Below are 25,312 nucleotides of genomic sequence, written 5' to 3'. Positions count from 1 at the left end.
ACATCATTTAGGCTACCAAGGCCAGGAGCTAGCACAAAAAAATGAGAATGAAAGACTGGAAGCGGACAACTAAATATTCTTTTTTAGGTTAGCATGCTAGGATTATTTTAGACTAGATAATCGATAATATTGACATTGATAATATTGATACAATTGACCTTAGTTACAATACATTTTATTTGAGTTTTGTATAACTGCGAGTGATCATGTAGTGATCAACTGGTTGTCAAGGAGTTTGCCGTTTGTAAGCAGTGTGGATTTTGGTTGTCAGTGCCAATTGGTCATACTACAATTCTACAAAGACATAATACATCACACATCAATGAGATCAATACATGACCTGGACATTTAAAAATGATAAGCTTTTTACCTAAAAAGACAGGTTATAATAATATAGTTATAAATATAATTAGCGGATCTTGCTTTTTTCTATTTACTGCTTAACTTTCCACCTGTTACTTGCTGCCATTGATAGCAAAATATATTTATTACATTTTGTTAACAATATTTTAGAAATACAATGTTTTTTGTAATACAAAAAAAAAGCCATTATGTATTGCTATGTATTTAATGTCTACTGTTTATTGCTTTATGCTTTACAGGATCCTGAACACAAACGTGAAAAAGCTCAACGTGCAGCCGTGTGGATGATTGCTAAAGACATTCAGCCATTCTCGCGTGTTCAGGATGATGGGTTCCTTTACTTTGCTCAAACAATGATTGATATTGAGTTGAAGTATGGATTGTTACAACTTGAGGATATTATGTGTGATCGAACAATCCTTTCTAAGACACTACTAGCAAAGTTTTACAACGAATGTGTTCGAAAGCTGAATGACAAACTTGCTGGGGTTACTCATACGCAATAACAACTGATCACTGGACCGATGACATTCTAAAATACTCTTGTCAGACTTTTACATCACATTACTTAAACAGTAGTTATTGCCTTATAAATAAACGAAATGGATTATTTAGGTTTAGTGAGTCTAGAACTGGCATTGCCGTAAAAGTAAAGACAACTGAAATACTTAAAAAACTTTTCCCTCAGACTATAAAAAGTGACAATTTGGTATTTGTGACTGAAAAAAGAAGTGATATGAAGTCGGCTTATCGCAACGATGTTAGACTTAGCTATGCAGGTCATAATCTGAATATAGCTATTAAAAAGATTTTGAAATCCCCAAGACTTCAAAGGAAATGGTGGGCTACTTCAAACATAGTAGGAAAAACCAGTAATAAATCATTAAACCATGCAGTTGAAGTTAATAAGCAACTTTTAAAAAGTGGTTATCTTCATAGCCACATCTTGCAAATCACTTATTATCACATCAGAACCTTCACTCTGCAATCGAAGGGAATGGAACTCCTTCAGTTATTGATTTATTAGTTTTTTTTCTTTTTAATCAAAAATCGATTAAGTCCGGATAAACCGCCTAAAAAACCGGAATAAAACAATTCTAAAAATGACCGTACTTTTTTTATTAATTTTATGTATAAAAGAATTATATCTCATAAATAACGTTTTGTGAAAAAAGTTACTTCAAAACGTTAAACAGTTCTCTAAATATTCTCTAAAACTTTCCTTTTTATTATTAGAACGACGTGTAGTGCGCAGTGACAAACTATCTCTTTCAGGATGCCTCGTTTTGGACATTTTTTGCTTTGGTAATATAATTCCATCCTATTATTTTGTTAAGCCCTATTATTTGAATAAGACTCTCACCCATCGACGGCAATTGTAATATAAGCTAAAATAATCTGACATCAATTTTTAAAAGAATCAACAATCAGCAAGAAAGTTAACTGACTTCAAGCGTTTTTAAGTGAAACTTCCAACAACTAAAGCATATAAATCAAGAACTCACCGATCTCAGTTTGGTTCATCGCAGATTTCGGTTGGTAGTTTTTCATTATAGGAAACCAGTTTAAATATTTAATTGATTTAATAGGTTTTTGCCTTTTTGTTTTCTATGGTTTGCTGTTGCATGATTCAGTTTTTAATTCTGAACGTGTTGGTTTCTATCAGTTCGAGAAAATCTGTAGATTTGAACACTTATTTTGTGGATCAACAATCTGTTTACATAAAGATCGCAAAATAGTATTTTTGTAATAAGGAAGATGGAGATACTAGAGAAAGAAATGAACCGGTACGTCATCTACGTTTGTTCTACTCTTGTTATTTGTTACCTGATTTTTCAACAATTTTAGTTTCATAGTCAGAAAAGCCGGGAAAAAAAGAGGAAAATATGATTGTACAGAAGAGTACAAGTACATAAATAATAACAAAGTTTGTAACTGAATAACAAATCTTGAATGTGAAAAGTTTAATATAAGAAACCTAATATCAGAAATCAGATTCAGAGCCCTTTTTGAAAAACCTCTTACATAATAAACGTCTTTCAATTAAAAAATTTGTCTTTCAATTAAAAGCTTCTAAGTGCTTCGTGTCGGACTTCAAAACTGTTCTTTAGCCTGTTGCTTTATTAATCATTTTTTCAAAACAATGCCACAAGTCCTAACTTATGCAGATCTCAATCGTGCAGTTACTGCTGCATTATTGAGAATTGCTCAAGTTTATTTTAAAAAAGTTGCTTAAGGAAAGATGGATCATTGGCATCTTTTTTGTTCTTAAGGTGCACAGCCCGTGTAAGTCAAGTCACTTTAACAATCAATAAAATGCTTTCCATCAAAAGGAAAGTTACTGAGAAGGCAAATTTGTTTCAGTGACTAAGGGGTTCCTGAAATATCTGATATCAAAAGGTTTATTTCACTTCTAAAACTGCTCTAATTTATTTTAAAGCAACACCTATTTCATTGTACTCGTTTATTAACTGTGAAAATAATTTGCTGACGAAATTGTTTTACTGAAAATTATCATAGCAATTAACGGAATTCTTTTTTGTAGAACGGCTTTAGAAGATGAAGTTGTCATGGAGAACGAGTTCGACGATATAAAGGGTAATAAAATATTTTTTTTATTTCCCATTTGAGGCTGATTTTCAATTTTCAAAAAAAAAACCTTTTCTTTTAGTTGAAAAATTTCCACGAGATGTGTTTACAACGCTTGCAGATTTGTTGACTTATGATTGGCAAAAGTTTGCTCGATGTCTTTCGGTTGCTGACTCAGCAATCGACAATGTAAAAGAAGAATTTGAAAGGACGAGAGAACAAACTTTGCAAATACTGAACCGATGGCGTAAGGACAATCCATCAAAAAAATGGAAAGATGTGAAAAGAGGATTACTTTTTTGCAACCGCAAAGATTTGATCAGTGAATGCGAACGAAGTAGGTATTTTGAGCTTGATAATTTTTGTGCCGCTGTTGCATGCCGATGTTCTCCTGCGGCCCCTGAATATTTACTAGAGATAAAAAAAAAAAGAAAAACAAAACACAAAATATACAAAAAAAGTTTAAACACAGACCATTAAAAGTTTTTTTTACACGAACATTTTTGAAAAGGGCAAACTTTCTTTAATTTATTTTGCAAATATGTCACAACTCTTTCGGGCCTTTTTATCAGCAAAATCATTTAACAATTTTGCGGATTAATTTCATATTTGAATTAAGTTCAAAAAAGGTCTATTTATAGCATTATTACATTTAATTACTTAGTTTACAATATTATTTCAAACATGAAATAAAAGTTGAATGTGACTCCGTTATCTTGATTTTTTTTTGCAGCGTTCCTACATTGCACGACTAAAACCTCCCACCCTCCCCCAAAGGGTAATACTGCAAAACGAAGAAAAGTTTTTTTCAACTTTTTCAAAACACTTTTTAAATAAAATTGATTTCGATTTCGAAAATATAACATTATTGCGACGAGTTTCTCAAATTAAAAATCAAAATATTCCTCTGGGAGTGTTTTACATGTAAAATGCTTTTTCTATAAAAAACTGCAATTGTTTTAAATAGCGTTTGCAAATGGAATGGCATGAAAATAAAACAAACTTATAGACAGAATATTTCGTCGTAATAATAGCAAGCGTATTTAATATTACATTCAACAGATAGTGACAAACTTTTTTAATAGATATCGTTGAATTAATTGTCATATATGTCTTGGATTTAATTTATTATGTTTTAACTATCAAAGAAAAAAAAAGTTAACAGCGAAATGCCGTTCAAAAAATAACTTCTAAACATTCCTCAAAAATGTCACCGTGTAGTTAAAAATCAAAAGTTTTTGTCTTTTAGAATTAATATCCCGACACTCCATTTTCGGTATCCTACCACCGATAAAAACCTTCTTTTCACGTGACGATGAACTTAATCAAATTCATAAATTCGTGTACCAAACAAACGATTCGGGTAAATCAATCACGGTTTTAACTGGAATGTCCGGAATAGGAAAGACTCAGCTCGCTAGAAAGTATGCCGCATTTTATAACGACCATTTTGAACGTATTGTGTGGGTGGATGCAGCATTTGATAAAATACAAGTTTCTATGACTAATCTCTGTCACCAACTAGGGTTAAGCGTAAGAGATTCTCAAGGCGATCCGTTCGATATTGATGTAGTTTCTAGAAAAATACATCACTATTTTGAAAGAGAAAAAACGCTTTACATTTTCGACAACGTCGACGATGAGAGTGTGAAGAATTTTGAAAAATACGTATCAAACAATAAAAAATCATTTACTTTGGTAACAACGCAATGGAAATCATGGTCTACCGATGTTAATCAAGTGCAAATTCATTCTTTCTCGCCTCAAGATGCGTTACTTTTCGTAAAAAGTAATATTAAAAAAATATTATCAAATGATGACGAAAAACTAAAAGAAATAATCAAAGTGCTTCAATATCATCCACTCGCCATTAATCAAGCTATTTTATATATAAACAACAACAGCGTTTCTTTGCAGGAATATTTAGATCTTTATCGATCATATCCTTTCGAAATGCTGGAGGAAAGTAGCCCCACTGAAGTGGAAACAAAGTTTATTATAACATCAATTAGCATAGTATTAAACAAAATAGAAACATCGAATGAAAAATCAATGGAAATTTTAAACCATTTATCGTATTGCGACGGTCAAAACATTACAAAAAAGTTTATTCACGGTATTTCAAAACACCTGAAAATAAACGAAGAGCTTTTGATAAATCAAGCAATAAATTTACTCGTAAGTTATTCTTTGCTTGATCGTTTTGAAGATGACAATGATAGATATGCGATGCACGAAATGACCCAGTTAGCATGTAAATGTTTTCAAAAACGCAAAGAAGTAACAGAAATATGCAACGAAAACATCGCCCATTTTCTAAAATTAGAGTTGGAAGTGGTAAAGGAACACGTTGACGATGGGAAGCACTTCTATAACCATTTCATCCATATGTTTCGTATTAACAAACCAAAAATGTGTGAAGTGTTCCATCAAGAGAGTTGGAAAATCCAAAGTTTCTTATCAAACAAAGGTTTTTTTCAAGAAGCTATAAATAAACTTGATGCCATTCAAAAGTATAACACAAAATCTTATGGAACAGAAAATGAAATAACTTTAAATACAAAACTTAGTATAGCAAGATGTTTGTATGGAATGGGAAAATATAATGAAGCTTTAGAAATTTATTATCAAGTTGATAAAATACAAACGGATATTTTAGGTATCAATCATCCATCAACATTGGATACAAAAAATAATATAGCAATCTGTTTGAGTAGAATGGGAAAATATAATGAAGCTTTAGAAATTTATTATCAAGTTGATAAAATACAAACGGATATTTTAGGTATCAATCATCCATCAACATTGAATACAAAAAATAATATAGCAAACCGTTTGAGTGTTATGGGAAAATATAATGAAGCTTTAGAAATTTATTATCAAGTTGATAAAATAAAAACGGATATTTTAGGTATCAATCATCCATCAACATTGGATACAAAAAATAATATAGCAAACTGTTTGTATCGAATGGGAAAATATAATGAAGCTTTAGAAATTTATTATCAAGTTGATAAAATAAAAACGGATATTTTAGGTATCAATCATCCATCAACATTGGCTACAAAAAATAATATAGCAAACTGTTTGTATCGAATGGGAAAATATAATGAAGCTTTAGAAATTTATTATCAAGTTGATAAAATAAAAACGGATATTTTAGGTATCAATCATCCATCAACATTGGCTACAAAAAATAATATAGCAAACTGTTTGAGTGATATGGGAAAATATAATGAAGCTTTAGAAATTTATTATCAAGTTGATAAAATAAAAACGGATATTTTAGGTATCAATCATCCATCAACATTGGGTACAAAAAATAATATAGCAATCTGTTTAAAACGTATGAAACAAACATAAATGGAAGTCTTGAAAGTAATGAAATGGAAAAAAGGAAATGAAAAGTCGAAGTTGTCAACTATTTTAATCGTTTTCCTAAATGCCGATTAATGTTAATTTATTTGAAATTTGTAATTTGATTTTTATGATTTTAACATCTTTTTTTATCGGAAGTTTTTTATCCAATGTATGATAAAAGAGTTTGAAGTTAATAGAAGTTGTAACAAAGTAAAGGTATGATGGAGGAACCCATAAAAAAAAAGAATTTGTATTGAGTTAATGATTGAAATTATTAAATGCAAATGAATGAAAATTTGTTCGAGAGAGTGTAAAGTTAAAAATATTTTTTTTACAGCCGGAAAAATCGAACCGTGAAATTTCAGAAATCGACCCTTGGGAGAAGTTTTAAATAAATTTCTAATGATGTGTTATGTAAAAGTGAAATAAAATAATAAAAGTGATATAGTTTTTTATAACTTTGTTAAACTATTAAATTTTTTGTTTCGTTAGCAAGTAAATTGTCGTAATTCATAATAATGTCATAATTAATTATAATTACTTATTTTTCTCATAATTAAACTTTGCTTTAAATAAGAATGAGGCTGGCAAAATTAATTGCTCTTTAAGTCAATGTGCACGTACGCGATTGTTATCATCAGAATTAATAGAAAATAATGCGAGCAAACTTTTTATTGGCGTGAACATTTGTATACTCCAAGTAAATATTAAATTCGATTGCAATCATTTTACAAAGCATTCAAGCATATCCACACCCAGAGAGCACACTAAAAATTTAATTTAGAAATTTAATTTAGAAATTTAATTTAGAAATTTAATTTAGAAATTTAATTTAGAAATTTAATTTAGAAATTTAATTTAGAAATTTAATTTAGAAATTTAATTTAGAAATTTAATTTAGAAATTTAATTTAGAAATTTAATTTAGAAATATAATTTAGAAATATAAACTAGAAATCAAAGAAGAAAATTAAATTAGAAATTTAAAATTTAAGCTTAAACTTGAAGTTTAAATAAGATTTGTAGTAAAAATAATAAGTTGAAATGATGTAAAAATGTGAGATGTTTAAGTAATTAACACTAAAAATTTTAGTAATTTAAATTATAAACTTGTATAAGAAATTAAATTACAAATTTAAACCAGAAGCGTTAATTAGAAACTACAATTCTAAACTTAATAAATGATAAACTTAATATTAATTTTAATGTTAAATTTCTAGAATTTGAAGAACTCAAAATCTCTTTTTTTTTTAAAACTTTTTATAATATTTTAATTAGAAATTAAAATTATTAATTTTAATAAGAAATTTCAACCAAAAATCGCAAGTCCAAATTTAGAACTTAAACAATTGTTTTAATTTAGAACTTCAAATTTAAAAAAACTAAAGAAAAAGCTTAAATTAGAAGTTTGCATTTGAATTTTAAACTAGAAATTTAAATTCGAAACTTTTTCTAGATAATAAATTAGAAAACCAAACTAGAATGTGAAACTAGAAATTTGATTTGAAATTTTAGGTAAAATTAATTTTAAGGTGAAATTAAGATTAAGGCAAAAATTTGAACTAAACGAATTTTATTTTAATTAACTTAGATAATTAGAAACTTATGAAAATAAAATTTAAACTAAAAGTTTTATATAAGAAATTATAATAGAAACTCAATCTAGAAAGTAAACCTAGAAATATTAATTAGAAAGTTACATTAGCAAACTAATTCGATAAAATAAGGCGAGAAAGTTTTATTTGAATTTTTCGTTCAAAACTTTAAATAAGTAACGTAGTTAGAAAATAAATTAGAAATTCAAACTACAAATTTAAAATAGAAATTTAAATAAGTCATTTATATTAAAAATGTAAATACAAATATTGAATCAGAAATTTACATCAAAAAGTTGAATAATGAGTTTAAATTATGAGTTCAAATTAGAACATTAAATTTAACATTAAAACAGTAAGTTTGGAATAAAAATGTTTATTATTCTTTAAACAATTATACTAGAAAATTTAATCAGATATTTAAATTAGGAACTTAAATTAAAAAAAAAAAAAGGAAGTTAATAAAGTAAAAGTTTTAAATTACAATTTCATGTCTAGAAATTAGAAATATATATATTATAAATATATATTATATATATAAATTATAAATATATATATATAAATTAGACCTCCTAATCCGTAGAGAAACTTTGATCTAATTTAAGAAAGAATAAAAAAAAACAACATGATTTTAATAGGTGCTCAAGGTTGAGGGCAGTTAGAGATTAGCTCCAATAACTTTTCACAAGTCATCCATATTTGACACTAATATCAACATACTAGAAAATTTAGTTTGCCTCATACCTCATAGTTACCTCTCATTTTATTTATCTTGAACAACAAAAATCCTGAGCACTCCCCTAAAAAGCGTCATTTCTCTCCTGGTCCTTAATGAAAAAACTTGTTTTTTACATTTTTGAAATGAGAAAATGTTTTCCGACGCTTATTTTGAAAAATAACTCTGAAGACGTGTTGCAAGATATTAGAGCGTGTTTCTATGCACCATGCTTAGTAGACTTAGTTGCTTGTTTGAACTTTCTTTAAACTTTTGAGCAATCTTTTTATCGGATCTTAGATTAATGTCATATAAATGAATTTTAATCGTAAAAATTTAAACATTTAATGCTAAAGTAAAAAAAAAATCAGTCGCAAAACATCTTTTTTTTTTGTAATTATTAAGTTAAATTCAAGTTAAAAAGATTTTAGGATCAAAGCAAAAGATATAAAATTTCGAGATTTTTAATATTGCAAAGTGCTTATACGCATCAAGCGCACTTATTACAAGTAGTGGGAGTATTAATAAGAACGTTCCCTTAAGTCATCACTTTGCGATCTCATTCACTAGATGAAGGTTCGGTGAATTACATAAACTCTCCAGTTGAATGATAACGCAAGTCGATAGACTGTTCGCCTGAAAGAAACAAAAACATCAAGCTAAAATACAAAATCAGAACTTTCTTTGAAAAAAAAAATCAACAAGAAGCAGGTTTTCTTCAAAAATTAATTAAAGGCAAGGTCAGCCTCCGAGAGTCTGACCTTGCCTTTAATTAACTTTTGAAGAAAACCTGCTTCTTGTTGATTTTTTTTTTATTGTAATATGCAAATAACAAAGTTCAACTGGGATTTTAATATGTGCTAGAAATTTTTATTGCACTAAACCATTCAGTAAGTTATATTAAACATATTCATTCCTTCATCCATCTTTTCTAAAAGATAAAAACACAAATGACAGCAAAGTACTTAATCACCATGTTGAACTTAATCTGCGTCGTTGTTCGTTGGAGATTTTAAATAGTCTTATTACTCATTTGTTGGTTGTCATAGCTATCAAAATAGTGTTTTCCGTTTTGCATTTTACACCAAGCTACTTATTGCGAGTTTGTGCTAATTTTGTACTAATAACTTATTGCAAACATTATTCATGGAATGATTCTTTAAACAAGCGCCATAATAATCCATTACTATGTAATAGTAGTAGAAGGTTAATTGTTGGTAAATCCTGGATGTGATAAGTCAAACTATTAATTAATATACTTATTAATCCAGGATGGCTTGATTTTAGTAGACTAACGGTTTTTGGTAAAAGTTTATTTCAGCCATATACAAACAAGTGTTTATTGAGGTAACAGCAAAATAAACGAGTGTCAGGGCGGCGTTTTATATATATTTTATTTGATGTTTGATTGTTTAGTTAAGTGTCATGATGAAGGTAATGGATTAGGGAGGTATGGGTTGTAGAGTTGTGTGGAAAGATATATGGAGGTTGGGATCGAAGCTGTGGCGTTAGGATTCCTTGGATAGGAATGGGCGAGGTTTGGGAATAGTTTGGTTAGGAATGGGCAAGGTTTAATCGTTAAAGGGCTATGGTTTTATTTGCCGTCTTCAGTATATTCTGTTACATAATAAAACTAAACAAACGTTCTATTAGTGTGTAATGGTTAGCACTGTTTTTCTCATAACTTTTATATAATACAAATAATTTTCTCTTACGCTTCTCGCAGTGTTCAAAAATGTTTATATCAATTACTCCTCTTTTTTTATTACAAATATCTCTTCTTTTTTTTTTTTAAATCTTCTTCTTTTCTTCATTTATTCAACTGCTTATTAAACTGCTTGTTCATCAAAGTCTTTTTCTCATCACCAAACTCTTTCTCTTTTTAAATTTCTTCTTAAATTTTTCATAAAACATTTTCTTTAAAACTTCGTCTTCTTTTCTTCTTCTCTCCTTCCAAATATGTTTTAGCTCTAAAGTAAATACAAATCCCTTTTATAGTTCTACCGTCACTCAAGCATTCACTTCATTTTGTTGTTCTAACATAATTACTTTTGTCTAGTATTTGCTTCTCTAAAAGTAATATATCTATTTGTTCTTCTTGCATGTTCAATAAATTTTCTTTTCCACTTGTTATAAAACCAAAACTTTTTTAAATGACTTTTTCAGTATTTACAAAGATTGAAACTTTACAATAGCTTTATAGTTGCTTAATGTTTGTGAGAAAATTTCTTATAAGTTCTGCTAAAACTTTTATAAAAGGTTGAGTTTTTACCATAGCTAAATGCTTGTTTGATGGTTGTGAGAAACGTCTTAGTAATTTCGTCCACAATTTTTACAAATGGGAGAAACTTTATAATAGCTTAATGGTTTGGTATCTGATTAAAAACGAGGTGATGCAGCTTTGAAACGAGGTGATGCAGCTTTAAATTTATTAACCATAATTTTGACTTTAAGTAGATGGTAGGGTATATGTTTGAAATTACTATTCGATTTCTTCAGCAAAAGTAAAGTTGAAATACAGCTTAATAATTGAACCTATAGTTGAAAATAGCTTTTTTTTAAAATTCTGTTAAAACTTTTCAATTATAAATTTAAACACAGCTTGGTGGTTAAACATATGGTCAAAATAGGTTGAGCAAAAACTCGCATTTTACATCTACCAAAAAGAACAAACCTTTATGCCTTCATGTAAACAAAAACTGATTACTTCGAAATCAAGCTTTCTGTGTGCATCAAATGTTACATACATTATAATTCATTCCGAGGATTGTGTAAATCTAAAACGGCTATTTTCATTACCACACAAATCAGCTAAAAATTTTTTTGCAAAGAACATTATGAGGAATTCTATATTTATTGTTCAATGAAAATTCGTCTTTTCAATTACTTTTTTTCTTTAATATTATCAAAGATTTAATATTATTAGAGAATATCCAAAAATTCTATTAAAAAATTAAAATTCACAAATAGGAGAATCGCATGTTTCGCAAGAGTAACACGTTTTATGGCTTGTTTATCTGTCTTGCAACTTTTTTGCTACTCGATTACTAAAAGGTCAGATTTAAAGAGTTTATAACAGCTAAATGTCTTTTCTTAATTGCCATCACAATTGCTGTCTTTTTATGCCTCTGTTACTAAAAGTTTTTTACGTATCGAAAGAAAGAAAAAGTACACAAAATGTGTGTGTGTATGTGTATATATATATAATATATATATATATATATATATATATATATATATATATATATATATATATATATATATATATATATATATATATATATCATATCATATCATAAAACTATTTTTCATTGGTTTTTGAATAGGATAAGTTTTTGCTTTAATAGGATAAACTGCTTCCTAAGCTTTTTTCCAGTTATTTTAGCAGTTTGTTCTTTACCCAGGTGATAAAAACGTATTTTTGCATAGCTTTCTGAAATAAGTTTAATCAGTGCAATCAAATTGTTATCAGTTATAGCTGAGTCAAACAAACGAGAAGTTTGTTCATTAAATATTTTTAAGTAATCAACTGATCTTAAAACAGCACTAGTAATGGCATTTTGAATTCCTATTTCCTTTGGAAGGTTGCCATTTATTGAGGAAAGCAACCTTTGGAAACATCTTTCAGTTTCTTCGCATATGATAACAACTCTTTTGGTTGATTTAATTAAACCTCCTCTGTCTTTGAATTTTAAAAAACTGGTTTGTTCGAAATGATAATAAAGTACTAATGCATTCCGACATTTAATGCAGATTGTTCTTTGTAAATTTATGTATCATAGATTTTTTGATAAAATACATAAAGTTGATGTTTGATACAAAATATATGTTATAAAAAAATTCCCTTAATAAGTCGTTTTAAATAACAATTGACTCAATCATTGAGAGCTGAAATATTACAAAGAATTATATATAAGTAAAACAATATATATTAAAAAATAAAATTTTCTATTTAATATTCTTACTAAATACAATATCCATTAATTACATTTATGTATTTAATAATCCTAGAAGGAACCCCTGAGTTGTGTGTACTCACAGCACTCAGCTAATAGTTCATGCAGCATGTTCATATCTGGTATCTTGCTAAAAAATTGAAAATATAAAATTTGTCAAAATTGTAAGTAGAAACCACTGCCGCTTACCATACAGTTATGTTATGAACCTTCTAGCACACTTTATTGTGTAATTAAGAACTAAAAGGTACATAAATTATGCATGTTTAATCGTAAATTGCACTTAAAAAGTATATCGAATATTTTGTACTTTGATATTTAAATAATTTCTTTGTCTGATTTTTTTAGAAATCATTTAATTACTTTAGAATTTTTAAAACTTTATTTTATAGTGTAGTTTTTCTTTCAAAACTCAGCTTAATTATTTTCTTTCATATTTATGTAAAAAACCTCATAAAATGTACATTGGTCACCGCTGGGAGCGCCCATCGCCGCCGCACAGTGAGTCAAAATCCATAAAAAACGGCAAAAAAATCCCCAAAATAAAAGTATTGCTGGAAATTAATTAATTTAATTATAATGTTACTAAATACCACTAAAAGTCAATAATCATTTTTTTTGTGAACAATTTTCAAGATTTCACCAATTTATACGCCTTTTTCCGAGACTTATTTATTTTATTTTATTTATCGGAAAACTCGTTCAAAAAAATCTAGCTTTTGAGTCACTCTTTTAAGATTGACATGGGTAAAAACAGTTCAAAATTTAATTTGAAGTCATATGTTTAAGATGTTTGGCAACTACTAACAACAATTTTGACAATAAATTTTGTTTTTAGTTTTTCATTACTGAGATCTCAAAAATGTGTCATAAATTGATTTTTTTAAATTAGTTTAATTATGAGTTTAGTTTAAAAACTAAACGGTTCCACTAGATTCCATGGTAGTTTTAATATTTTCCCATTAATAGGTATATATGAAAGCAGAAGAAATAAAAATCATTTGCCCAAACTTGCCCCAATTAAAATAAGACCTTTCAAATACTTCGGTTTTTTTGTGTTTTTTTTTTTCGTTTTTAATTAAAACTTGCCGTATAAAGTAGCGAATATAAGTTCATTGCTTTCATTCATTACACAAACTATACATTTAGTTCCTATTAGTAAAAAAACTCATGCTCTTGCAGATGGTGCTAATTATCAAACCTCAAAAACCAATATATGCAACGTGTGATGGCATAGTGCATGTTTTAAAATTAAAACTCGTGTATAAAATAACCTAAAATAGTTCATTGCTTACATTCAACATGAAAAGAATACATTTAGTTCCTATAATTCAAGAGTTAGGAATTAATCATGATAACTTACTCGAGGCTCTTCTACGTGAGTTTTGTAGACTGGAGGGTCTATACTATGAAAGTATTGAAAAATCTGAAATGATAAATCTAAAGAAAACTCTAATAATATTTAAATGTAAATTCCGATCAAAGTTGCGGAAGTATGCAAAAACCTTCTCTAGACTTTAAGAACACGAGCGAACTTGAATGAACAAAGATATTACTGTAAACAAAAAAAATGTTGCATCAGGTTCAGGTAGAAAGTGCAAGAACTGGGAAGATTTAGGTGATAGAAGCAGAAGATCTAAGGTATTAATAAATAAATTAAATTCAACCCAGTTAAAAAAATAGTTTACAAGCTTAAATATTAAATATTATCTTGTTTAAGGTTGCCAAATTGGCTGAACATCCTGCTGAAGCATTGGCATTAGCTTCAATAAAAAAAGCCACTAGAGATCCTAGCAAAAAAGACTTTGTTGATCTTGTGAAAAGTGCTACAAACTCTGAAAAAGATAAAATCAAAAAGATAAATTTTCCGATTAAAATGAAAACCGAAGATGCCTTGAGCTTAAAAATTCAGTGTGACATTTCTGATGAACAGTATCAAATTAATAGAAATTCATCGATAATACATAATGCAGATATTTATCCTTCACTTCATGAAATTAAGAATGAGAGACACAAATGTTATCGTGAGGCTTTAATTGTGACAGAAACATCTGCTTCAACTTCTCTACAGGGTATGTTTAATCATACTCTGACAAGGATATTAACTTTTACGGAATGCCAAGACTCTATGAGAATGTTTGCTGAAATTGGGGGGAGGTTTAAAGGTCTACTTCATTTTAAAGGTGGTTTTGATTGTGCCTCCAGTCAAAGTGTCTATAAACAAAAATACACTGATACAAATATTGGTGAAGCCCAAGCTAATGAACAAAGTCTTTTCCAGACAGCTGTTGTTCCACTTAAATTAACCATCATGAACAAAAAAGTATGGTTAAATAAAAAGCCCTCTAGTACACATTACTGTAGACCCCTCCATTTCCAATATCAAAAAGAAACGGAAGAATTGATAAGAAATGAATATGAACTTTTAAAAGCAGAAATATATAGACTAGTCAAGTTTGAAGTAAAGTTAGAAGTAGAGGAAGGCAAACCGGATACGACTATCACATTTAAGTTCAAACTAGATTTAACCATGTTTGATGGTAAAGTGGTTAATGCCCTCACTAACACTCTGTCCTCGCAAACATGTAATGTTTGCGGAGCTAAGCCCAGTGAACTTAATAACCCAGCATTGATCAAATCTAAACCAATCAATGAAAAAGCTTTATCTTTGGGTCTTTCTACTCTGCATTGCTGGCTCAGATGTTTTGAATATATTTTACATTTAGGATATAAATTAGACATTAAAAAATACTTTGCCAAATCCCCTGCTGAAAAAGCATTAGTAAAGAGTAAAAAAACGAACATTCAACTGAGGTTTAGAGAAGAGCTAAGTCTTATAGTTGATATGCCCAAACAGAGTTTTGGCAACACTAACGATGGAAACACTGCCAGAAGAGCATTTGAAAATGCTGAAACTTTCTCTGATATAACGGGAGTGGCAGTAGATGTAATTATTAGATTGAGGACAATCCTAATAGCAGTATAGACGGGTTGCGTGATGACGCGTTTTGTTTTTTTTTCCCAGTCCCACGCGGTTTCGGCAGTATAGAAAATAAACAAACAACCGCATAACTAGAGTTTCATTCTGCTAATATAAAATTTAAATTTAGTATATTTTATATATTATTTAGTATACTAATTTATTATATTATAATAAATTTTATATATATTATTTAAATAGCTTCAAGAAAATTTATTATGTGGAAGAAATCAAAATATTTTCTAACTCTTAACAATGAAGAGCAAGTAAAATACAAAGAAAAATTAACTCTTGGAAACGGATCGGTCTTGCCAGATCCATTATCAATTGATGACTGGCAAAACAATGTGACACTGCTCCCTAATATATCACTTGGTGTTATACAACTCTACCTTATTGACACACCTAGTCGATTCACCAGAGAGAATATAAGAGCATATAAGTCTTTAGAAGCATACAACTTCTTTGTTTCTGGGCATGTTCATGATGTTTTTTATCATAAAATCAAAAACACTGACTACTGTTACTTGAAAACTAAGGTAATGTATTAAAGAAATTATTTAGTAACTGTTTACATTTTTTTAAATTATGGTTGTTCATAGGTTCTACCAAGTCTGCTCTATTGTTCAAATTACAAGCTTGTGTTCAACTGGAACTAAATGAGGAAACAGCATGCACAAGTAAATTATGCAATTGGAACAAATCAAGAACTAAGGCTGAACCAGTCCCATTGAAGTATATGAACCTCAAGCGGCCAAAACATAATGCAAAAGTGCCATGTATAGAGCCACCTGCTAATTACATGCTTAAAGGATTCACAACACACCACGGTGCCCCGATTTCACAAGAAGGTAAAAAAGATTTAGAATCTCTTTTTAAGATTTCACCAAAAGCAGCAGTGTTTACATGTATAAGCTGGTTATCAAGCACTAGTTATAATAGTGAAACAGATTCAGCTGATGAAAATGACCGCACAAATTTGCCAGAGCCCTTAACCTATTTATACGATCCATCAATTGTTAGTAACTCTTTAGATGAAGTTAAAAATATTTCAAAACAGCGTTTTAGTAAGTATAAAAAGTTTAGTTATCAAAAACAATTTGAACAACTTGCTATGGTTACTATGACACAAAGTGATGATAAAATTTGGCACTTACATAGAGCAGGTCGTATTACAGCTTCAATATCAAAACAAGCATTTTGCACTGATATTGAAAACCCATAATTAAATTTTATTTATGAAATAATGCAGTATAAACAAATCCCAAACTTACCTGCTTTAAACTACGGTAAAAAAAACGAGGAACACGCCAGGAAGTGCTACAACACTAAATTAGCAGCAGAGCACAAAGATTTTCGCTTGAATGGTGCTGGATTGTACATTAATATTGAAAATACATTTTTAGGAGCAAGTCCTGATGGTTTTGTTGAATGTAAATGCCATTGCGCTGGAGTTTTAGAAATTAAATGCCCATTTAAATTTAGGAATGGTCTTGATGGATGGAAAGAGGATAAAGGAAGTCCAATTGATATTTATGGCAACATATTAAAAGAACATAAATATTACTATCAAATGCAGCATCAGATGTATGTAACAGGTAGAACTTATTGTGACTTTTTTGTATGGAGTAATGGACTTAAAAAAGGAGATACATTTTTATTGAGAGTCGAAAGAGATGACAATTTTTGTAAAACATTACTGGAAAAATTGAATAGTGTTTTCTTAGAAGTGATACTTCCAGAGCTATTATGCAGAAAGCAAGACCCAAAAAATGAGTTAGAAGAGAAAAAATACTGTCTTTGCCAGAAACCAAGTTTTTATCCAATGATTGAATGTGATAGTCCTAACTGCAAAATTGAATGGTACCACTACTCCTGTGTCAGTATAAAATATGCACCCAAAAAATCATGGGTTTGCCCAACTTGCAAGGATACAAAACAAGAATCAAAACAAGACTGAGCCCTAGAGTTTAGTCCTAGGGGTCTTTGTATAAATATTTCAAAGCAGTCAATAATTGAAATACAACTTCTGAAATTATAAAAATAACGAGGTAAAACTTTTCTCATTGCGATTCGGTCAGGCCAATTTATTAAAAATTTAAGTCTAGTTGCTATAACAACAATCCAACATCTAAATATTTTTCATGCCAAACCATAATTTAATGAAAACCTAAAAGCAAGATCTTTTATAAATAATCCTCTACGTAATAGCATTAAAACCAACAATAAATAGTCTACTAAGGATATTTTTTTTGAAAAGCTTTTGACATGGTTTTTAATTCTTTCAAATAGCCAGATAAAGTTTTCTGCACTTATACCAGTGTAAAATCGAACCTTTGCATTGTTTTTTGAAATATTTTTGTATGAAAACAAAAATATTTCAAAAAACAAAACGTGTGACTCCAATTTTGTAATTTTATCACACAACTGGTATAGCTCCAAATTTCTTTCCATAAGTTCTTTTTGTAGGCTTTCAAACTGATTACACTCAATCTGTGTACCTAAAGATGAATGTTACTGTAGATAAAGTTACATAAAAAATAACTTTGAAATCAAAGGAATATAAAATGAAGTAAATAACAAGTTTGTTGTTAAGAATATTGTTCTTATAATAGTTATTTTAGTTTAATCGTTAAAAGTAATCTTATTTATCTTATTCTTATTTATTTATATAATCTTAGTAAATACTTCAATAAAGTATATTAAGTAGCTTATAAGCTACAAAAGCTACAAAAAGTAAATAATGCAGGTAATAAAATTTTATTTAATTACATATTATATGCTGCATTATTTAGATTTGCGTTATTTACTTTTTGTTACATAGTATATAAAAGTATTTATAGATGTGAATATAACAAGTTATTATCAAGATCAAATAAAAGCAAAAGCAAAAGTAGAATTATAAAAATATGTACCTTTTTCAACAGTTAATGGTTCCATATTGTCTTCTGGAGAATCTAAATTAGAAAAAAAAATATAACTTTTGTGATGTGAATATAACAATAGATTATCAAGATTAATTTTATGAAAAAATTTAATTATAAAAGTATTTACCTTTTTCAAAAGTTAATAGTTCCTTGTCGTTTTTGCTGGAGAATCTAAACTAGTTAAAACTTGGGTTTTTCTTTTCTGAGCACGTTTAAAACGATCTTTTTTTTGGCTTAAAACATTTTCTGGAACATTTTTATAATTAAAAATGCTTGCTACATAGTCAAGATTTAAAGGATTGTCAGACTTTTTTCCTATAATAAACCAAATCTGAAATTAGAGGACAATTTAACAAAATTAATATTTGATTTTTTATATTCAAAGTAAATATAAAAAAAGATCAATTAAAACAAAATAAAAAAATCTATAAATATTTACCAGAAATAAAATGATCACTGCAAAGTCTAGCACATTCTATGGATTTTTCAGACCAGTTTTTTCTTCGAATTGCTAATAGCCATAATTTGCGTTTCTCGACTTGTTTTTTATCTGGTATTCTGTAGAAGCTTCTTTTGATATCATTATAATTTGTTCTAACATTACTACAACCAACAGCACAACAATTATCTGGCATATTTTTTAGTTTGTTGCAGTTTAAATACCTTTAGTTTGTGTGTGAAATACGATACTTTGTTTTTTCTATACTGCCAGCAAAATACGCATGCGCAAAACAATGTAAACATTTAAACCCGTCTATACTCCTGTTATGAGTTGAACTCTGAAAGTTTTGGCCAGTATTGCTATGAAACTACAGCTCTTATAGTCAAAAACTATTGCTGGTATGTGATTCCCCCAACTGTTCATAAACTCTTGGAACATGGTGTGCAGATATCTGAGGCATTAGAACTGCCAATTGGTTACTTCTCTGAAGAGTCACAAGAGGCTCTAAATAAAGAAATTCGCAAAGCTAAATTAAACCATACAGCCAAGCTATCTAGAAAGAATGTTATGAAAAACCAGTACTTGTTGATTAGAAGTGATCCTGTAATATCAAACACTTGTTTTAAAAAATACAAGGTTGAAAATGGAAAAACACTTACCCCTGAAGTTTTATCTTTGTTAATGCTGTAATAATGAAATAAAACCTTTTTATTAGTATTAGGTTTTCTTTTTTTGTTTCCTTGAAAGAGAAATTAGATAAGATAAATATTTATTTTGTTTTTATTATATTTTAATATTATATAATATTAAAACATTTTTCGAACCAGTTTTTCTTTTTAATTAATAAATGTTTTGGTTTGAGGAATTTAATTTTTTAAAATTAAGTCAGTCATTATGCGCGTAAAAGTCTCTAACGCGTATACGCGTAAGTAGTACGAGCCTTAGGCACAAGAAATATTTAGATTAAAAAATATGTGGTATTCTTTTATATGGTATTTTGGATCAAGGAATTCGATTTTTTTATTTAGGTTATACTTTACGCACTTTAAAGACAGTTACACGCGTATGCGCGCGCCTTACGCGTCATAGGTACGCGTAAAAATTATTTTTAATAGAAAATTTAAATTTTTTGACCCAAAATACGATAATATTGATATATCACATAATTATATATGATAGTTATATAATTTTTGCCGTTTTCACCTTTCTGACTCACTGTGCGCCGTCTAACGAGGCCAATTTAGGCTTCAATTTTTTTTGAAAAAGACAATTGAAAACGCTCTCCAGTTATATTTTGAGATCAGTGGCTTCATTATTTATCATGTTTCGAATATAAGTACTAATTTATGACTCATTCGACTGATTTATTCAAAAAGTGTATTTAATCCTCTGCATTTCAAGTAAAAAGTAACAGCCATATTGTATAAATTATAGCGAGATATATTACAAAGTTTGTGGTTTTTTAAACAACTATCAAAATGAAGTCGTCGAAAGTAACGTATAGTGCCAATGAAGCTTCTAAAATAATGCTTAAATGGTTAAACGAAGATCATAGTGAATCAGAAAGTGAGTCTGAAAGCAGTTCTAGCTCAGAAGATTTAGAAGCTGGTCTATCTGCTAATTGTGACAATGTTGATTCATGGGTACTTCTTGGAGAAGATTCAACGATAGTCCAACACATTCATTTCGATTTTGTCCTTGTAATAGACCTGGAGTCAATGCAAGTCTCGATGAAAACTCAACTATTTTAGACTGTTTTAAAGAACTTTCTAGTGACAAAATATAAGATGAATTAGTTAGATTTATGAATTCTTTTCCCTTTATTTTCTTCTTGGTAAGTAACCCCAATTAACAAATATGATCTTGTTAAGTTTATCAGTGTCATGGTTGCAATGGGTTAGATAAAAGACCCTCAATTAAAGACTTTTGGTCACTAACTGATATATATCGCAGTCCTTGGTATAAATTTATGTTTCCTAGAAATAGATTTGAAGTTGCTCCATCTCAAGTAAGCCATGCAAAAGAAAAAATTGAACCATTTATGAAAAATCTTATTGCAAATTACCAAAAGCATTTTATCCATATGAAGATGTTTCTGCTGATAAAATGGTCATTAAATCTAAGGGTAGATGGAAAAATAAACAATACAACCCCAGCAAACCAAGCAAATACCATGTTAAAACATTTGGATTGTGTGACAGTGCTACTGGTTATGCCTTTAACATCCTTACGTGTTTTGGAAGCCATACATCTTGTAACTCTGACACAAAAGGAATGGGACAATCACAAAAAATCTTTGAATATTTACTTAAACCTCTTGGAAAGGTTCACCATATTTTTGCTGATAGATATTACATAACACACTCTTTGATCTCCTATCTAATATCAAAATCATTTCACTACACTGGAACCTTAGAAACAAAACACAAGAATTTTCCAGATAATATCAAGTTCCAAAAAGGTTGTAGAAACATCTACAAACAAACTATTATTGCAGTTTCTACTAAGTTTGCAAAAAATGTTGTTGCATTATCTTCTCGTCACAATGTAGTCAGAGAAGTATCAGAAATTATTCACCGGTTCAATCTATCAATGAATGGTTGTGATGGTTTATACCAATCTGTTTCATATTACAGTAATCTAGATAGAACGACAGTTCAGTGGTGGAAAAAAGTTTTTAATTGGCTGATAGTAGTAACTAAAAATAACTCTTACATATTATATCTGTTAACTCGTCCAAATAATTCGAAAAGAATCACTCTAAAAAAATATAAAGAGAATCTTATTGAAGAACTAGTTAATACTTGTATTACCATGCTGCCTGATTACTCTACACTTTTAAAAAGAGTTTGACAAGTTTCAAATTCAGTCTAAGAAAGATTCAACAATACAAGACATTTGATTAATTATGTTGAAAGCAATAGAAATTGTGCAGTCTGTAGTCCTCCTGTCAATAGAAAGCATCAAAATTTTATATGTTCTGGCTGCAATAATGAACCTCATTTGCATCCTAAAGATTGTTTTTTGATTTACCATTCCATATAATTTTTTTTTTTATCATTGGAAGTGCTTGAGTATTTTTTATTTTTATTTTTTTATTTTTTAAAGCCTATTTTACAAAATATTTAATTTTTTTCTTTTTAAATTTTCAAAATTTAGTTCTAAATAAATCTGGTTTTAGCTTTTTTCTGTTATCAAAAAGTAAAACAATTTTTTATTACTTATGATTGCATTGCCAATGTAAATTGTTATGTCTTTTAAAATATTTTATTCTTAAAATATATAAAAGAATTTTGTTTTTGATTTAATTTTTTTTTCTTTCAACAAAAAATGTTTTTGAATTCTTTACTTTTTTAAGTATAAAATGCTGTGTATTTAACTTTTATATATTTTAGAAGATCTTTTCTTTAGCTTTCTTTATATATGTATTGTTTGTTGTGTTTTCAAAGAGATTTATCACTTGAATTTCTATTAGTTTTGAAAAATGTGATCTTAACTTATTTTTTTTTTATTTAGAGCAGTCACAGCGAAAAGTTTTTTAAAAAATTGTGGTAGTCAAAAAGAGTCAAAAAATGATTAATTTGCACTTGGACTTGGATTTTACCATAGTAAATGCGATTGGTTTAATAGACACGCATTTTGTCAAAATTCTCTGTGCTTTCATCATCCATGCTTCCAAAATGAATAACGTTTTTTCTATTTCAAAATAGTGATGTATTTTTCTTGAAGCTACTTCAATATTAAAAGGATCGCCTTGAGAATTTTTTACGCCTAATCCTAATAGATGACAGAGATAATCCTAATAGATGACAGAGCTAATCCTAATAGATGACAGAGCTAAGCCATAGAAACTTGTATTTTGTATCTTGTACTTTGTATTTTATTACTCTACATTTAATTAACAACGCAAAAGCATTTTTCTTGAGTTGTTTTTAACGTTAGTTTTATAATTCTGCAACTAATCCTGTTTATCCTGTTAATCCTCAGAAACTCAGGAAACACGGTGTATAAAGCATGATATATCGATTGCACCTTTTTTCATTTTGATGGAATTTTCTTTTATCAAATTTAATTCTATTTCTCTAGAGTTTTAATAAGCTTTCACTTTAAAAAAAAATTCCTAGTTATACATTTTGTTTATTTGAAAATCTATTTTATATATTATTCAGGAAAATTAACCGTGTTATAACGAAGAAATATAACGATACAATTAACGTTGAATATTCCCACGTGGATAGCCGTTACATTTACTTTTAAACTTTCGAAGCAAAAATCAATTTTTCGAATATTTTATCGATGATCTCCTAGATTAAGGCGATTAAGGTCGAGCTCGAAGTTAACATTTTATTTGAGTAAGAAAAGAAAGAATTTTTTAGAAAGAAAAGAAGAAAAGTTTATTTGAGAGAAGAATCTTACTAAGCTCATAAACCAAACTTTTTCACTTACAAAACATTAATCCTTCTATCATATATTTTTAAAATTGATTTTCCATTACAAGTTGAAAGATCTAGAAGAGTTAAATCATCTTATCTAGAAGAGAAAAATCATCTTTTGTCATCGAACTCCTCCGCAACCATTCGGTTTTTCAAGCCGTTTATTTAATCGCTTAATGGATAATGTTTAATCGCTTGATATTTTGGCATCCTTAATATCTGGATTTCTTTCTATTAGTAGCTTGAACTTTCATTTCATGGTCATTTTTAAATCGTTATTCTAAAACACAAGGAATAGAGTTAACTGACCAACATCTGGCCACATCGTACTTATTGTTCAAAAATAAAAATTCATGTATTGTTACATGAATAAATAAATTAGCTTATAAATAGGAATTTTTAGGGATGGATGTAATTCATAAAATTTTTAACAAAATTAAACTCAATACGTTCAAAAGCATCAGTTTTTGAGATACTAGCTAAAAGACTTATTTCTGCCCGCTGAGACTTAATTATAGCCGCTTCTTACCTAATTCTAGCCATCGGTTTGACTTAGGCATAATTTCTTTCATAAATTTCATGTTTTTACACAGAAAAAAATTCAACTGAAAGAAGAAACATGACATAAGCAGGAAACTAAAACAGTGTTTTAGTTTCCTGCTAATGGTGTTTTATTTCCTGCCATTGGTGTTTTAAAAACACCAATATTCAAGTTAAAATAAAAACAACAAAATAAAAACAAAAATATATTAAATTGTTCACATTTTTTATTTTTTTTATTTATTTTTTTTCAGTTTGGAAGTTTTATGTTTTTTTCTTCCTGTTTTTCTCTTTTTAGAATAACATTTTCATTTTTTAACAAGCATTTTCAAAATTAAAAAAAAATGCAGTTTTCGTTTCTTTATTGATTTTAGTGGGATATTTTAAAACATTAGAATCTGGATTTCCTGGAATTTTATATATCTTAATTCATTTCCTGGAATTTTATTTATCTTAACTGATGGAAATTTTTGATAGACACTTGAACCTGTTATTTCTATTTCGTTCATGGCATCATTTCCAGTATTAATATTACCAGAAGCTACATTTTTTACTGGGGATGGATCAGGAATAGTATATGTATAGTCAAAACACAATATTAAAAAATGCTTTGTTGCAAAAGATGTTGAAATGGAAGCCACCGTTTTGCCTTCGCTTTACAAAATAGTTAACAATTATAAACATAGAGAATGAAATGCAACATTTTATTCATTGATTTTATTCATCTGTTTATAAACCAAATGATGATAAGCGAATAACTAAACTCCATAGAAACTAATTAAAATTACTTACTGAAATATATTTTTTAATTAAATATTTCATAACGTGAAATGTTAAAAATTAGGCGTCAATATGGTATCTCAAGTTTCAGTCTCCAGAACGCTGTTAAGAACCTTGGTTTGTTTCACTTAGAACTCTTATAAGGCTATGAATGAAAGCGAATGCTGATCAAACGATGCTTGAAGTTTATGGAAAGTTGCTGAGGGGGGAAGGGGGGGAGGGGAGGGAGAAGGGCTAATGAAATTACCTTTACACAAGATGGAGTTTCCTTGATGGTTCGTATTTGGTTGAATTTGCATACAAGATAAAAATTTATTTACAGAATCTACGTGAAAAAATAATTACCCATCATCATTTTCAGTATTGTATCTCGATGTATAATGCCGCTATATGCCAGCATATGCCGCTAATCTGAAGAGGAATCGTCACCATTCTGGTGCATCACTTGCCAGTATGTATTATTTTTCAATTTAAATAGTAAGAGCGCTTTCAAAAAAAAGTATTAATAGTAAAAACATTTTGAAACAATGTAATAAAAAAGATAAACATCTCGCTTATCCAAGTTTTAAAACATAAACAAGAAAGTTCTATAGAATGAAATGTCTTAAGATAGAAGCAACTGAATACATGTGA

General features: G+C 28.6%; 3 protein-coding genes across 6 annotated transcripts; 2 read left to right on the top strand and 1 right to left on the bottom strand.

The window, feature by feature from the left end:
* Window positions 1-1,716: 1,716 nt before the first annotated feature.
* LOC149877978 (uncharacterized) lies at window positions 1,717-6,556 on the top strand. Of its 3 annotated transcripts, none has more exons than XM_090074120.1 (5): window positions 1,717-1,898; window positions 2,030-2,150; window positions 2,909-2,961; window positions 3,035-3,289; window positions 4,202-6,556. In XM_090074120.1, the coding sequence occupies exons 2-5, from the start codon at window positions 2,122-2,124 to the stop codon at window positions 6,313-6,315; spliced, it is 2,451 nt and encodes an 816-aa protein (XP_089930246.1). In that variant the 5' UTR covers window positions 1,717-1,898; window positions 2,030-2,121; the 3' UTR covers window positions 6,316-6,556. The 3 variants fall into 3 exon arrangements, with proteins under 3 accessions (XP_089930246.1, XP_089930248.1, XP_089930247.1); XM_090074122.1 differs by having other exon boundaries at window positions 1,746-1,898; window positions 1,998-2,150; XM_090074121.1 differs by having other exon boundaries at window positions 1,751-2,150.
* A 7,323-nt stretch (window positions 6,557-13,879) lies between these two features.
* LOC145191968 (uncharacterized) lies at window positions 13,880-16,782 on the top strand. Its single transcript, XM_090073630.1, is given in 4 exon segments — window positions 13,880-14,218; window positions 14,298-15,524; window positions 15,785-16,079; window positions 16,160-16,782. Coding segments are annotated over 4 exon segments (2,484 nt in total).
* On the bottom strand, window positions 15,679-19,589 carry LOC149877977 (uncharacterized). 2 transcript variants are annotated; one of them, XM_090074152.1, is made up of 4 exons: window positions 18,924-19,589; window positions 18,612-18,799; window positions 18,473-18,514; window positions 15,679-18,058 (listed from the first exon to the last, which is right to left on the bottom strand). In XM_090074152.1, exons 3-4 carry the CDS (start codon window positions 18,495-18,497, stop codon window positions 17,700-17,702), a joined length of 384 nt encoding a protein of 127 aa, XP_089930278.1. In that variant the 5' UTR covers window positions 18,498-18,514; window positions 18,612-18,799; window positions 18,924-19,589; the 3' UTR covers window positions 15,679-17,699. The 2 variants fall into 2 exon arrangements, with proteins under 2 accessions (XP_089930278.1, XP_089930279.1); XM_090074153.1 differs by having other exon boundaries at window positions 17,784-18,058; window positions 18,924-19,579.
* Window positions 19,590-25,312: the final 5,723 nt, after the last annotated feature.

The sequence above is a fragment of the Hydra viridissima genome, unplaced genomic scaffold, assembly GCF_058129835.1.
Source record: "Hydra viridissima isolate aposymbiotic clone 2 unplaced genomic scaffold, HvirCarnegie_v1 scaffold_16, whole genome shotgun sequence".
Lineage (NCBI taxonomy): Eukaryota > Metazoa > Cnidaria > Hydrozoa > Anthoathecata > Hydridae > Hydra > Hydra viridissima.
This window is presented reverse-complemented; position numbering and strand designations above follow the sequence as displayed.

What these genes read in the sequence shown, in the direction of transcription:
- LOC149877977 (XM_090074152.1), bottom strand. Translation starts at nt 18,497, where the DNA reads ATGGAACCATTAACTGTTGAAAAAG. An exon ending in ACCATTAACTGTTGAAAAAG is followed by an intron (nt 18,059 to 18,472) that starts GTACATATTTTT and finishes ATTCATCTTTAG; the next exon opens with GTACACAGATTGAGTGTAAT.
- LOC149877978 (XM_090074120.1), top strand. Translation starts at nt 2,122, where the DNA reads ATGGAGATACTAGAGAAAGAAATGAACCG. An exon ending in CTAGAGAAAGAAATGAACCG is followed by an intron (nt 2,151 to 2,908) that starts GTACGTCATCTA and finishes TCTTTTTTGTAG; the next exon opens with AACGGCTTTAGAAGATGAAG. An exon ending in GATCAGTGAATGCGAACGAA is followed by an intron (nt 3,290 to 4,201) that starts GTAGGTATTTTG and finishes TTTGTCTTTTAG; the next exon opens with AATTAATATCCCGACACTCC.